The 12,193-nt window shown below is 36.8% G+C and overlaps 1 protein-coding gene and 1 pseudogene across 2 annotated transcripts; both read left to right on the top strand.

The window, feature by feature from the left end:
* Positions 1-1,943: 1,943 nt before the first annotated feature.
* LOC149242952 (protein CDC73 homolog) lies at positions 1,944-4,344 on the top strand (annotated as a pseudogene). The gene is made up of 3 exons (XR_016245753.1): positions 1,944-2,925; positions 3,113-3,195; positions 3,293-4,344. The product of XR_016245753.1 is annotated as a protein CDC73 homolog (transcript).
* A 7-nt stretch (positions 4,345-4,351) lies between these two features.
* Positions 4,352-5,845, top strand: LOC149242951 (protein CDC73 homolog). The gene is made up of 2 exons (XM_089367732.1): positions 4,352-4,756; positions 4,962-5,845. The coding sequence occupies exons 1-2, from the start codon at positions 4,655-4,657 to the stop codon at positions 5,061-5,063; spliced, it is 204 nt and encodes a 67-aa protein (XP_089223858.1). The 5' UTR covers positions 4,352-4,654; the 3' UTR covers positions 5,064-5,845.
* Positions 5,846-12,193: the final 6,348 nt, after the last annotated feature.

Genomic DNA, 12,193 nt, shown 5'->3' with positions numbered 1-12,193 from the left:
CAAGCCTTGTTATCTAAGCAATCCCTCTAAGAATTTACATATTCCTCATATATAATATAAATATATTTTTTATGAAGCAATGTAGCTCCATCTTAATTTTAGATCTATGATGCATAAAGAGGGATCAAGTCCCTCAATGTACCCATGCATCATACATAAAATAATAATACTTATTAGCATTAAGCATAAAAAACAATAGTTCATCATCATGTGAAGGCTTAAAAGGGTTGAAGATGAAAATGACATTCTCTTAAATTGTCAGACTTATACTCACACGCTTTCTAATTTTCAATATATCTCTTATAGTACCAACCTTCTCTTACTTCATTATGAACATAGAAATAAAATGCTAAAGAATTTTGACTAATTTCTTACCATTTTAAGGTCTAGTAAACCATATAGTTTTTAATAGATGTAAATCATCATCAATATCATTTGCTAAAATATTTTATTTATAAATTAATTAATTTAATAATAAATTAATTAATTTAATAATAATTTATTTATTTATTTACTTATTTTTATTTTTTTCTCTAGAAAATATCTGGGTAAATCCACCCAAAGGGATCACTTCCCACCACCTTATTATCCGAGCATAATCGAGAGGGCATCAAGGAGAATTGACCCTATGACCTCCCATTAACAAGGTGCTTTGAGTGAGAGAAACTGAACCAATATCAACATATCTCTCATAGAACCAACCTTATTTTACTTCTTTTTTAGCATAGAAATAAAATGCTAAGGAATCTTGATTAATTTCTTACCTTTTTAACATCTAGTAAACATACAGATTTTACTAGATGTAAATCATCATCAACGTCATTTGTTAAAATAGTTTATTTATAAATTAATTAATTTGACAATAATTTTATTTATTTATTTACTTATTTTCAAATTTTTTTTCCAAGAAAATATTTGGACAAATCTAGCCGAAGGGGATTACTTCCCGCCACTTTATTATCACTTCCTAACCCAGAAGCCTTGAGGGGAATTGACCCGCCATTTTATTGTCACTTCCTAACCCATAAGACTTGAGGAGAATTGACCGAGTGACCTCCCATTAACAAAATATTTTTAGCTAGAAAAACACAATCAATAAAATTAACCAAAAAAACTCTTTATTATTAATTTTATAATATAATAAATGTAAATTTTATTTGATTATTTAAATAAATCTAATATTTCATGAAATACAAACTTGAGTAACTAATTTTGAAATTTATTTATTTTCCTGTATACTATATTATTTTTATGTTTAATAAATGTTAATTAGATTTAAAAATATCTCAAACTTATGATTTAGATTTTTAAAAAAACCATTGTTTTTCAATATCGTTAATCACAATCTAATTTAAATAAAAATTTATAAATAATTTAATATTTCAAAAAAAAATATAATCATTAAAAGATTCAAAATATATATCATTGACATTTGTTTTCTTTGTCATGACATAACCTAACTTAAATAGATTTTACAGACTTACATCACATGCTCATTTAAAATTAAACAAAATATGTGTATATAAATTCCTAATAATAAGAATAATGAAACAATACATATCTAAATCTGTGGATCCGGTATTGGTTGAAACATTTAATGTCTCAGTGACGTGGAGGATAGAGGTGCAACCTTCATCGCTCGTGTCATTACCTCCTAGGCCACTTCATTGAGGTCTCATATCGAATCTTGTAAAGTCAAAAACTACAACGAAGGCGCATGCCGAATCCGATTCAATGCAGGGCAGGGGAATAAGAAAAAATCTCAATATGTGTCTTTCCTTCATTGGGTATGGACAGACGACGAAAGGGCAAGGGCAACCCTCCTTTTATAAAACACTTTTCGGTGTAATTATAAATGAGATAAAAGAGATAAAAATAAAAATGATCTTTAATTTATAAATATCTTTCCTTTTAGGCGGATAGGCCTTCCTATGTATCAAGAATCGTCTACACTTTTACTCTCCACCTGACATCTATGCGCCGAGCTTCGGGAAAGTTCGTGGACTTTATTGCACAATGCTCAGACTCCCTATTCAAATTCGCGCGTCCATATTCAATCCAGCAAGCCCGCGTTCACAGGTTCCAGATCGTCTCCTTACTCGACCGTAAACCGCTATTGGACTATCTACAGGGCAAAATCAACTCCATCGATGCCATACAGCCCGTTCTGAAACCTGCCATCGAGGAATACCACCCTGAGGATCCTCGATTGTTCAACAAAAGGTCCAAGGAAGAGACAGACGGAAAAGGGTCTCCAGAAAACCAGATTAACGCAGATAACCACGCTGGGATTGACTCGATTGAGCTGATTAGGGTTTTGGAGAAACCCTTGTAGGACAGAGAAGCCCTTCTGGAGTGCAGGAATAAGAATTTTCAACACGTTATTGCGATGGCAAATAAGAAGGACGAAGAAAGAAAAGTGCCAGAAAAGGAAAATTTACAGACACCCAATAAGGGCATCAAGAGACCCTTTGAAGAAAAAGGGTTTGAGAAGGATCTTGGGATTGATATTGGGGAAAAATACAGTAAGCAGATGGGTTGAAGGGAAATCTCAGGCTATCCTCAGCATTTAATGCTGGCATTAAGTGTAACAGCAGTAGTGTTGGTGAGGGTGTGCCTATAATTCTTGTTCCCAGTGCCTTCCAGACCCTCTTGAATATGTACAATGTCAAGGAATTTTTGGAGGATGGGGTTTACCATACCCCTGATGCCAAGGTGAAGGGGATGCTCAAGAAGCCAAAGTGTATTACTATCCAGAGAAAGAGTGGCCGTGACAGGACAAGGTTTACGTTTGAGGTGAGGGATAAACCATCCGCGTTGTCACCCAGTGACTGGAGTCATGTCGTTGCGGTGTTCGTGATTTTGGGAAGGAATGGCAGTTCAAGGGTTGGCCTTTCAAGGACCATGCAGAGATATTCAATAAAAGTAAGTTTTCCTTTTCCTATTTAATTTTCCTGCGTCCATTCGACCCCACAAACACCATGGGTTGAATTCTCAAAATTAATGCTTTGTGCAGGAGGTAAGGTGATAAAGATTTATCAGATTTTCTTTTCAATTGTAATGTCATGCATATGTTATGTCAATATCTAATAGATGGTGTTGATGTTTACAGTCCTGGGGTTTTACATTCGCTTTGAAGATGACAGTGTGGAGTCTGCTAAATCTGCGAGGCAGTGGAATGTGCAGATATTTTCGGTATGAGATTTAGACTTTTCTGTTACTGTTTCGAGTATTGTCAAGTTTCTGAGCTCTGCTTCTATAACACGCTGCTTATGGATTTGTCTTGTTCCAGATGATGGGATAAATTTCAGTCTATTAGAGTTTTTGTATCATGTACGCTCATTAGAGCAACTGAAGGTTGTTTACACCACGACGTAAAGGTAGAATATACTTTTTTTCCTGGTAGCAAAATGCGGTATAGTATCAGACACTGTTTGGAATTTGCTCTGTACATCCTGCTTGTTGAATTGTATCCACTAAAAGGCCCTTGTTAGGTGGGGCCGACATTTGGCGCATGTAAATGTCAGGTAAAGGTTTTAAGGGCTTACTTACCTCATAATGTTGTTTAGAATGATGTAAAATTTGAACTTCTATGCACTGAAGTCCTGAAACAATTTTCATAGGCGAGTTAGAGGCTTCATCGCTATAAATTGAGAGGGTTTGGTAAGATGGTTAAGTCTCTATCTCGCTATAAATTGTGAGAAAGTTTTTGGTAAGATGGTTTTGTTGGCTGAAACTTTTACATGCGAATTCACTGTAAATTGAGAGTTTTTTGGTAAGATGGATCTGTTGGCTGAAAACTTTACATACGAACTCGCTATAAATTTAGAGTTTCTGATAAGATGGTTATGTTGGCTGAAATATTTATATGCCCTTTTTTCCAGGGTTATCCCATACTTGATTGCTTGGGCTTGTATCCAGTATTTTCCGAAAAATGCTATTCAAAAGTGCCTGACTACGTCTTGTCCAAATTCCTTTTTCTTTTGTAGGGTGTGTCAGGTTCCATCTGACAAGCATAAATATTCTCACCGAAGACATCGTTTACTACTTGATTTTACAGAGTTTAATCTTCTATATAATGCACAAATTATGTGAACTTCCTATCGTGTTATCACTTAATTAAGATTAGCATAAGCATGTTGTAGCATTGATAGTGTGGGGATTCTTTTAGACGTTGTAAAAGATTGAATTTTGTTCTATAATAATTATTTATTATTCAATAAGTTCAAATATTTGAGACATTCGTAGAAGGAAGGAGGACATAGGCATTTATAAAAGAAAGGGAGACATTCCAGAGATGGGATGAAGAAAGGGAGACATATTTAGATTTAGTGATATGAGGAAAGGGAGACATATTTAGATTTAGTGATATGAGGAAAGGGAGAAATATAAGAGATATTTAGATTCAGTGATATGGAGGAAAGGGAGAAATATGAGAGATATTTAGATTCAGTGATATGGACCATGCAGAGATATTCAATAAAAGTAAGTTTTCCTTTTCCTATTTAATTTTCCTGCGTCCATCCGACCCCACAAACACCATGGGTTGAATTCTCAAACTTAATGCTTTGTTGCAGGAGGTAAGGTGATCAAGATTTATCGGATTTTCTTTTCAATTGTAATGTCATGCGGATGGTATGTCAATATCTAATAGATGGTGTTGATGTTTACAGTCCTGGGGTTTTACATTCGCTTTGAAGATGACAGTGTGGAGTCTGCTAAATCTGCGAGGCAGTGGAATGTGAAGATAGTTTCGGTATGATATTTAGACTTTTCTGTTACTGTTTCGAGTATTGTCAAGTTTGCGAGCTCTGCTTCTATAACACGATGCTTATGGATTTGTCTTATTCCAGATGATGGGATAAATTTCAGTCTATTAGAGCTTATTGTATCATGTACGCTCATTTATTTTGCCATTAATTTTGTCTACTTATTGTTTAGCTCGTGTAATTTACCTGCAGATTAGCAAACATAAGCGGCATCAAGATAAAGCTGCAGCAATAGAGATTTGGGAGAAGCTGGATGCATACATGCGGGCTAGGAGGTCCAACTCAACATTCTAAATACCAGTGTTCATAGTATTGTCTAGAGGCTGCCTTTATGAATGTATTTGCCATATATATTAAAATGCCTTTAATGGGAGATCCTTGAGCTACCACAATATTTGTTGCAGCCAGAGATTCTCACTGTTGAAGCACATGGATTAGGTAGTTTTCTATCCCATTATTATAATGTTGCAAATTTCAATTGACAGATACTCTTGAGCTACTCAGCTCAAAGCAGATTGGAATGGTCATATGCAACTGAACGCTGTTTACACCACTACGTAAAGGTAGAATATACCATTTTTTCTGGCAGCAAAATGCGGTATGGTATCAAACACTGTTTGGAATTTGATTTGTACATCTTGCTTGTTGAATTGTATCCACTAAAAGGCCCTTGTTAGGTGGGGCCTACATTTGGCGCATGTAAATGTTAGGTAAAGGTTTTTAAGGGCTTACTTACCTCAAAATGTTGTTTAGAATGATGTAAAATTTGAAGTTCTATGCACTGAAGTCCTGAAACAATTGTCATAGGTGAGTTAGAGGCTTCATCGCTATAAATTGAGAGTTTTTAGTAAGATGGTTAAGTCTCTATCTCGCTATAAATTGTGAGAAAGTTTTTGGTAAGATGGTTCTATTGGCTGAAACTTTTACATGCGAATTCGCTGTAAATTGAGAGTTTTTTTGGTAAGATGGTTCTGTTGGCTGAAAACTTTACATACGAACTCGCTATAAATTTAGAGTTTCTGAGAAGATGGTTATGTCGGCTGAAATCTTTATATGCCCTGTTTTCCAGGGTTATCCCATACTTGATTGCTTGGGCTTGTATCCAGTATTTTCCGAAAAATGCTATTCAAAAGTGTCTGACTACGTCTTGTCCAAATTCCTTTTTCTTTTGTAGGGTGTGTCAGGTTGCATCTGACAAGCATAAATATTCTCACCGAAGACATCTTTTACTACTTGATTTTACAGAGTTTAATCTGCTATATAATGCACAAATTATGTGAACTTCCTATCGTGTTATCAATTAATTAAGATTAGCATAAGCATGCTGTAGCATTGATAGTGTGGGGATTCTTTTAGAAGCTGTAAAAGATTGCATTTTGTTCTGTAATAATTCTTTTTTATTCAATAAGTTCAAATTTTTGAGACATTCGTAGAAGCAAGGAAGACATATGCATTTATAAAAGAAAGGGAGACATTCCAGAGATGGAATGAAGAAAGGGAGACATATTTAGATTTAGTGATATGAGAGGAAAGGGAGAAATATAAGAGATATTTAGATTCAGTGATATGGAGGAAAGGGAGAAATATGAGAGATATTTAGATTCAGTGATATGGAGGAAATGGTGATATTCCAGATATTTAGACTTAGGGGTATATATTCTAATTAAACTTCCTTTTTTTTTCAAAGCAATTAAATAATAATATTGGACACAATAATATCTATGCAAGAAAAGATTGAATTCGGACAATCAAGAGTATTTCTTGTATTATAAGCAAAATGTTCTCTAGCATTGAATTCAGACAATCAACCAATGCACTGCACTTCTCTTTAAACGACCGAGAATCTCGGGTTTATGAAGGGATCAAAATCATTTAGTGCCACCATATGTGCGATTTCGGGACTAGGGAAAGAAACATTAGAATGAAAATTGTAGAGTTTGATATGTTTAGGTTTGTCGGAAAAACAAATGTCTGGATTAGTTCGTCGGCAGCCACAGCTATTGTCCCATTCTGTGGAAAAATTGAAGCGTAATGTAGATTTTATGGTTAAATCTGTGGGTCTTTCATTGGATGATTTGGTGAAGTATCCGGTTTTGCCTTTATTCAGCTTGGAGAAGAGGATAATTCCTCGGTATAAATGTATGAATGTATTTTAATCGGCCAGAAAATTTTTCCTTGGATAAATATGTGAATAATCACCCTGAATCCTCAATTCTGCTGAGTATTTACCATGGTGGGAAAGTTGGGGACATGCAGTGAGTTACCTTAAATTCAAGGACGAGAATTTTAATCAACAATGATGTTTTTGAAGGTATGCGATATCATTCCAATGCATTGTTGAGATTTTCTGTTTGTAGCAAAATAGGAAAAATCTCAGCTGATGACAACAATAGGAATTCAGTTCCTAGATTAGCTCCAGGTTGTTGGGAGGGAGTTAATGCCTCCTATATTTGATGTGAGGGAGTTATGAGGCTGTTAGATTCTCTATGCTATATAACAGGCAATGATTCGGATGGTTTGCTAAGAGTGTGAGAGTTTTGTGAGGCTTTCATGATGTAATCTCCAATTTTATTAATAAATTCCTTATGCCTATGTTTGGTGGACGTAGCCCAAATTGGTTGGGTGAACCACGTTAAATACTGTCTCTTATGTGCTTGATTGTTCTGCTATTTATTTAATTGATTTGTTGTGCCTCTGAATTCCAACAATTGGTATCAGAGCGATGTTGGAGCACAGCTGAGCGCTGGTCGTGGATTAGAGCTGGTGCGTGGATGGTTGCTGCGTGTGCGTGCTGAGCGCTGTAATACTTGTGTGCGTGGAGCTGTTGGCGCGTGGTGAACGCTGTAATACCTGCTGCCTTGAGGGTGATGTCCAGGAGCGCTGAGGTATGATTTACGCACGATAAGATTTTATCTGTTGTATGATATACGCACATATGTGGGCAGTTCAACAACAATTCCATCGTAAGCAATCCCCACAGAGTCTTGAAATTATCTGACGACTTCTTTACTGTAATATCAATTATTCTAAGATTTTGCACACTGTATCGTGCAAATATCTAAATAATGGAAAATGGAAAATCGAACTGTACTGTTTATAGTTCACACATTTAAATTTTACAGTATAGTATACAACGTCGTTAGTCTAGATATCTGTCAGGCAAAGAACAATTAGCAATGTTAAAATTTTCGGTGGATCGAGTAACTCATTGAATTGTCCCTTTGATTGCAACCGAGGACTATTGTTTTAACAAAACCACCCAATTTCTGGGTGAGTGGTATTGAAACTCACGGGTTAAGTGTTAAATCTGATCAGCATTAAAAGTCCAGGGCGCATATATCTACAGAGGAAGTTTTATAAACCTTATCAAAGAATATCTATTCTCTAAACAAGGAAATTTGGAGACCGCCTGCGTGCTGACTACATTGGTGTAGGTGCACGCTGTAGCAAAGGTAGGTGCATTACTTTCCGCCCGCTCCATAATAAAGATTATTCGACTTCTCATTATGCTGATTTCGCTGGTGGGGATATACTGCTGAGGTTGTTTATCTGTGGCGCTGAGGTCTTTATATACTGTAATTTTGCACAGTAATAAGGCAGTTTTTTTTTTGTTGTGTAAAAACAAAGGGCAGTTTTTGTTTTAAAGGCAAAGGCAAAAAGGCATAGGCAATTTTTTTTTTAATTGCTGGTTGGATATTGGAGATTATTGTGTTTTTTTTTTATACAAATGGCGAAAACTCAAAGTGCCCAGTTTGAAATTGAGAAATTTAATGGCAAGAATAATTTTGAGATCTGGAAGGTAAAGATGCACGATCTGCTGGTTCAAAAAGGTGTGGCGAAAGCACTGTTGGGGAAAAACAAAAGACCTCCTTCCATGACGGAGGATGAATGGGATGAGATGGACGATAGAGCTCTTTGTGCAATTCGGTTATGTCTGGCGGACGATGTTCTGTTCAACATTGTGTCAGAGAAAACTGCCGCAGGCTTGTGGTCGAAGCTTGAGAAGCTCTATATGACGAAATCTTTGACAAATCGAATTCTCCTGAAACGGCAGCTTTACGGTTTGCGGATGAAAGAAGGTACCTCAATTGCTGATCATCTGAATGTTTTTAATACCTTATTGGTGCAATTAGACAGTCTAGATGTGAAATTTGATTCAGAGGATAAGGCAATAACTTTATTATGTTCATTGCCCGAATCCTGGGATCACTTTGTTACTTCCATAAGCTTTAGTACATCAGATATCCTTGAGTTTGACGATGTTGTTGGAGCCTTGTTGGCTGAGGAGACGAGGAAGAGGTCGAATGCAGACACCTCTACATCAGAGGTAATGATAGCCAGAGGTCGCTCACGAGAGAGACACTCCGGGGGAAAGCATAGCGACTCTCGTTCAAAGTCCAAAGGAAAGAAGCCAAAGGTGAAGTGATGGCATTGTGGCAAGGCTGGACATCTGAAAAAGGATTGCTGGAAGCAAAAGCAGGCTGTTAAAGAAGGCTCTTCGACAGAAAAGAAGGAAGCCAACACCACAGATACAGGTTCAGTATCTGGTTCAGGTATGAGTGATGAGGTATTGTCAGATAATATGTCAAAACATGATCAACATTGGTTGTTAGATTCCGGGGCATCTAACCACATGTGTATTCATAAAGATTGGTTTAAAACATATAGATCAGTTGATGATGGAGTCGTGTACATGGGTAATGATGTCACTTGCAGTATTGTTGGAATAGGAAGTGTACAACTAGAAATGTTTGATGGCACAACCAAAATATTAACTGATGTGAGGCATGTACCAGATTTAAGGAAAAATTTGATTTCATTAGGAGCACTTGATTCAAATGGATATAAAACTGTAATTCAAGGTGGAGTAATGAAAATTTACAAAGGCATCTTACTAGTTATGAAAGCAAAGAAAGTAGGAAATCTATTTCAGTTAGAAGGTAGAACTGGGTCAGATCATGTATCTGTGTCTGAACATGACAGTAGTTCCATTCACTTATGGCATCAAAGATTGGGGCATATGAGTGAAAGAGGATTGAAAATTTTGGCTGACCGAAAGTTACTTCCTAATCTAAGATCTGGAAAATTGGATTTCTGTAAACATTGTCTGTTTGGTAAACAAAGTAAACAAAAGTTTAAAACAGGCAAACATACTAGTAAAGGCATACTTGATTATATCCATTCAGATGTTTGGGGTCCAGCCCCTACAGCGCCATATGGTGGTTCGTCTTATTTTGTATCATTCATTGATGACTTTTCTCGGAAAGTTTGGGTCTACATGTTGAAAAAGAAGTCTGATGTTTTTACAGTTTTCAAGCAGTTTAGAGCATTGGTAGAAAACAACACTGGTAGAACTATAAAATGTTTAAGAACTGACAAAGGTGGTGAGTTTTCCTCCAAGGAGTTTGACAGCTATTGCAAGGATGCAGGGATCGAAAGACATAAGACCACGGTTTATAATCCTCAGCAGAATGGAGTTGCTGAACGCATGAACATGACTCTTCTAGAGAGAGCAAGGTGTATGCTGAGTAACGCCGGGTTGCAAAAGGAGTTGTGGACGGAAGCAGTGGCAACAGCTTGTTATGTGATAAACCGATCTCCATCAACGGCAATAGGCTGCAATATTCCGCAAGAGGTATGGAAAGGACACCCTTGTGACTATTCTAAACTCAGAGTGTTTGGCTGTGATGCATATGCTCTAGTGCCTAAACATCAGCGAACTAAATTAGATCCGAAGTCTAAAAGGTATATCTTTGTTGGGTATGGTGATGGAACAAAGGGATATAGATTGTGGGATCCTACTACCCACAAAATCATCATCAACAGAGATGTAAAGTTTAATGAATCCTCTCTTGTACAGTGTAAATAGAAGATTGAAACAGGATGATGTATCTGATTTCCAGCATATTCAGTTTGACAGCATTTCTAATGATAGTCATAACGACCATAGTTCAGATTCTAGTCATGAACAGGTTTCAGAATCAGATTATGAACAGGGTTCAGATGGAGGACATGAACAGGTCTCAAATGGCGATCATGAAGAAATTCCTACAGATGATAGACAGCCAATTGTGGAAGCACCAGAAACATTCTTAAGGAGGTCTACAAGGATCAAACGCCCTCCAAGAAGGTATGATGATCATGTTACTTCAGTTGCTTTGATCGCTAATGATGATGAACCTTTGTGTTATCAGGAAGTTGTAGAAGGTTCAAATAGTGACAAGTGGAAAGCAGCTATGAAGGAAGAAATGATGGCCTTAGGTAAGAATGGCACGTGGGATCTGGTTGAACTTCCCCAAGGCAAGAAAACTGTGGGATGCAAGTGGGTGTTCAAGGTGAAACGGGGTGTGAATGATACGGAAGACAGGTACAAAGCGAGGCTGGTTGCAAAAGGGTTTTCTCAGAAAGCTGGCATAGACTTTCATGAGATATTTTCACGAGTGGTTAAAATTGTTTCAATTAGAATTGTGTTAGCATTAATGGCTTTGTTTGATTTAGAGTTGCAGCAATTAGATGTTAAGACTGCATTTCTACATGGAGACTTAGATGAGGAAATATATATGGAACAACCGGAAGGGTTTGTTCAGCATCACAATGAGAAATTTGTCTGCAGGCTCAAGAAGTCATTATATGGCCTGAAGCAGTCGCCTCGGCAGTGGTATAAGAAGTTTGATTCTTTCATGTTGAGTCAGAAATATGTAAGAAGTGAATATGATCATTGTGTTTACTTTAAGCAGTTAAATAATGGCATATTCATTATCTTGGTATTGTATGTTGATGATATGCTTTTAGCAAGCAAAAGCATTGAAGAAATCAACAGGTTGAAGACTCAGATGGCAAGGACGTTTGATATGAAAGATCTGGGAGCTGCAAGACAGATTTTGGGCATGGAGATTTTCAGAGACAGGAGTAATGGTAAGCTGTGGCTATCACAACAAAAGTATATTGAGAAAATACTTTTGAGGTTTGGTATGAATAATGTGAAGCCTGTTTCAGTCCCTTTAGCTTCCCATTTTAAGCTTTCTTCGAGTTTATGTCCTAATACAGATGAAGAAAAGGATTATATGTCTCGAATTCCATATGCCAATGTAGTAGGGTGTTTAATGTATGCGATGATTTGTACTCGACCAGATATTTCTCATGCAGTTGGGGTTGTCAGCAGGTACATGGCAAATCCGGGTAAAGAACACTGGTCAGCATTGAAATGGGTGCTTCGGTATTTGAGAGGCACAAGTAGTTATTGTATTTCTTACAATAAGAGTAGTGAATTTGTTTGCGGATATGTTGATTCCGATTTTGCAGGTGATTTGGATAAGAGAAGGTCAACTTCAGGGTACGTCTTTACTCTTGCAGGTGGAGCTCTCAGCTGGATGTCAAAGCTACAGAACATTGTTGCTTTGTCCACTACTGAAGCAGAATACATT

This window comes from Pinus tabuliformis, chromosome 8 (assembly GCF_031772625.1).
Source record: "Pinus tabuliformis cultivar Carrire ecotype Pingquan chromosome 8, CPIR1, whole genome shotgun sequence".
Classification (NCBI taxonomy): Eukaryota; Viridiplantae; Streptophyta; class Pinopsida; order Pinales; family Pinaceae; genus Pinus; species Pinus tabuliformis.
Note: the sequence above shows the minus strand (reverse complement) of the source record. Positions and strands in the feature narration are given on the sequence as shown.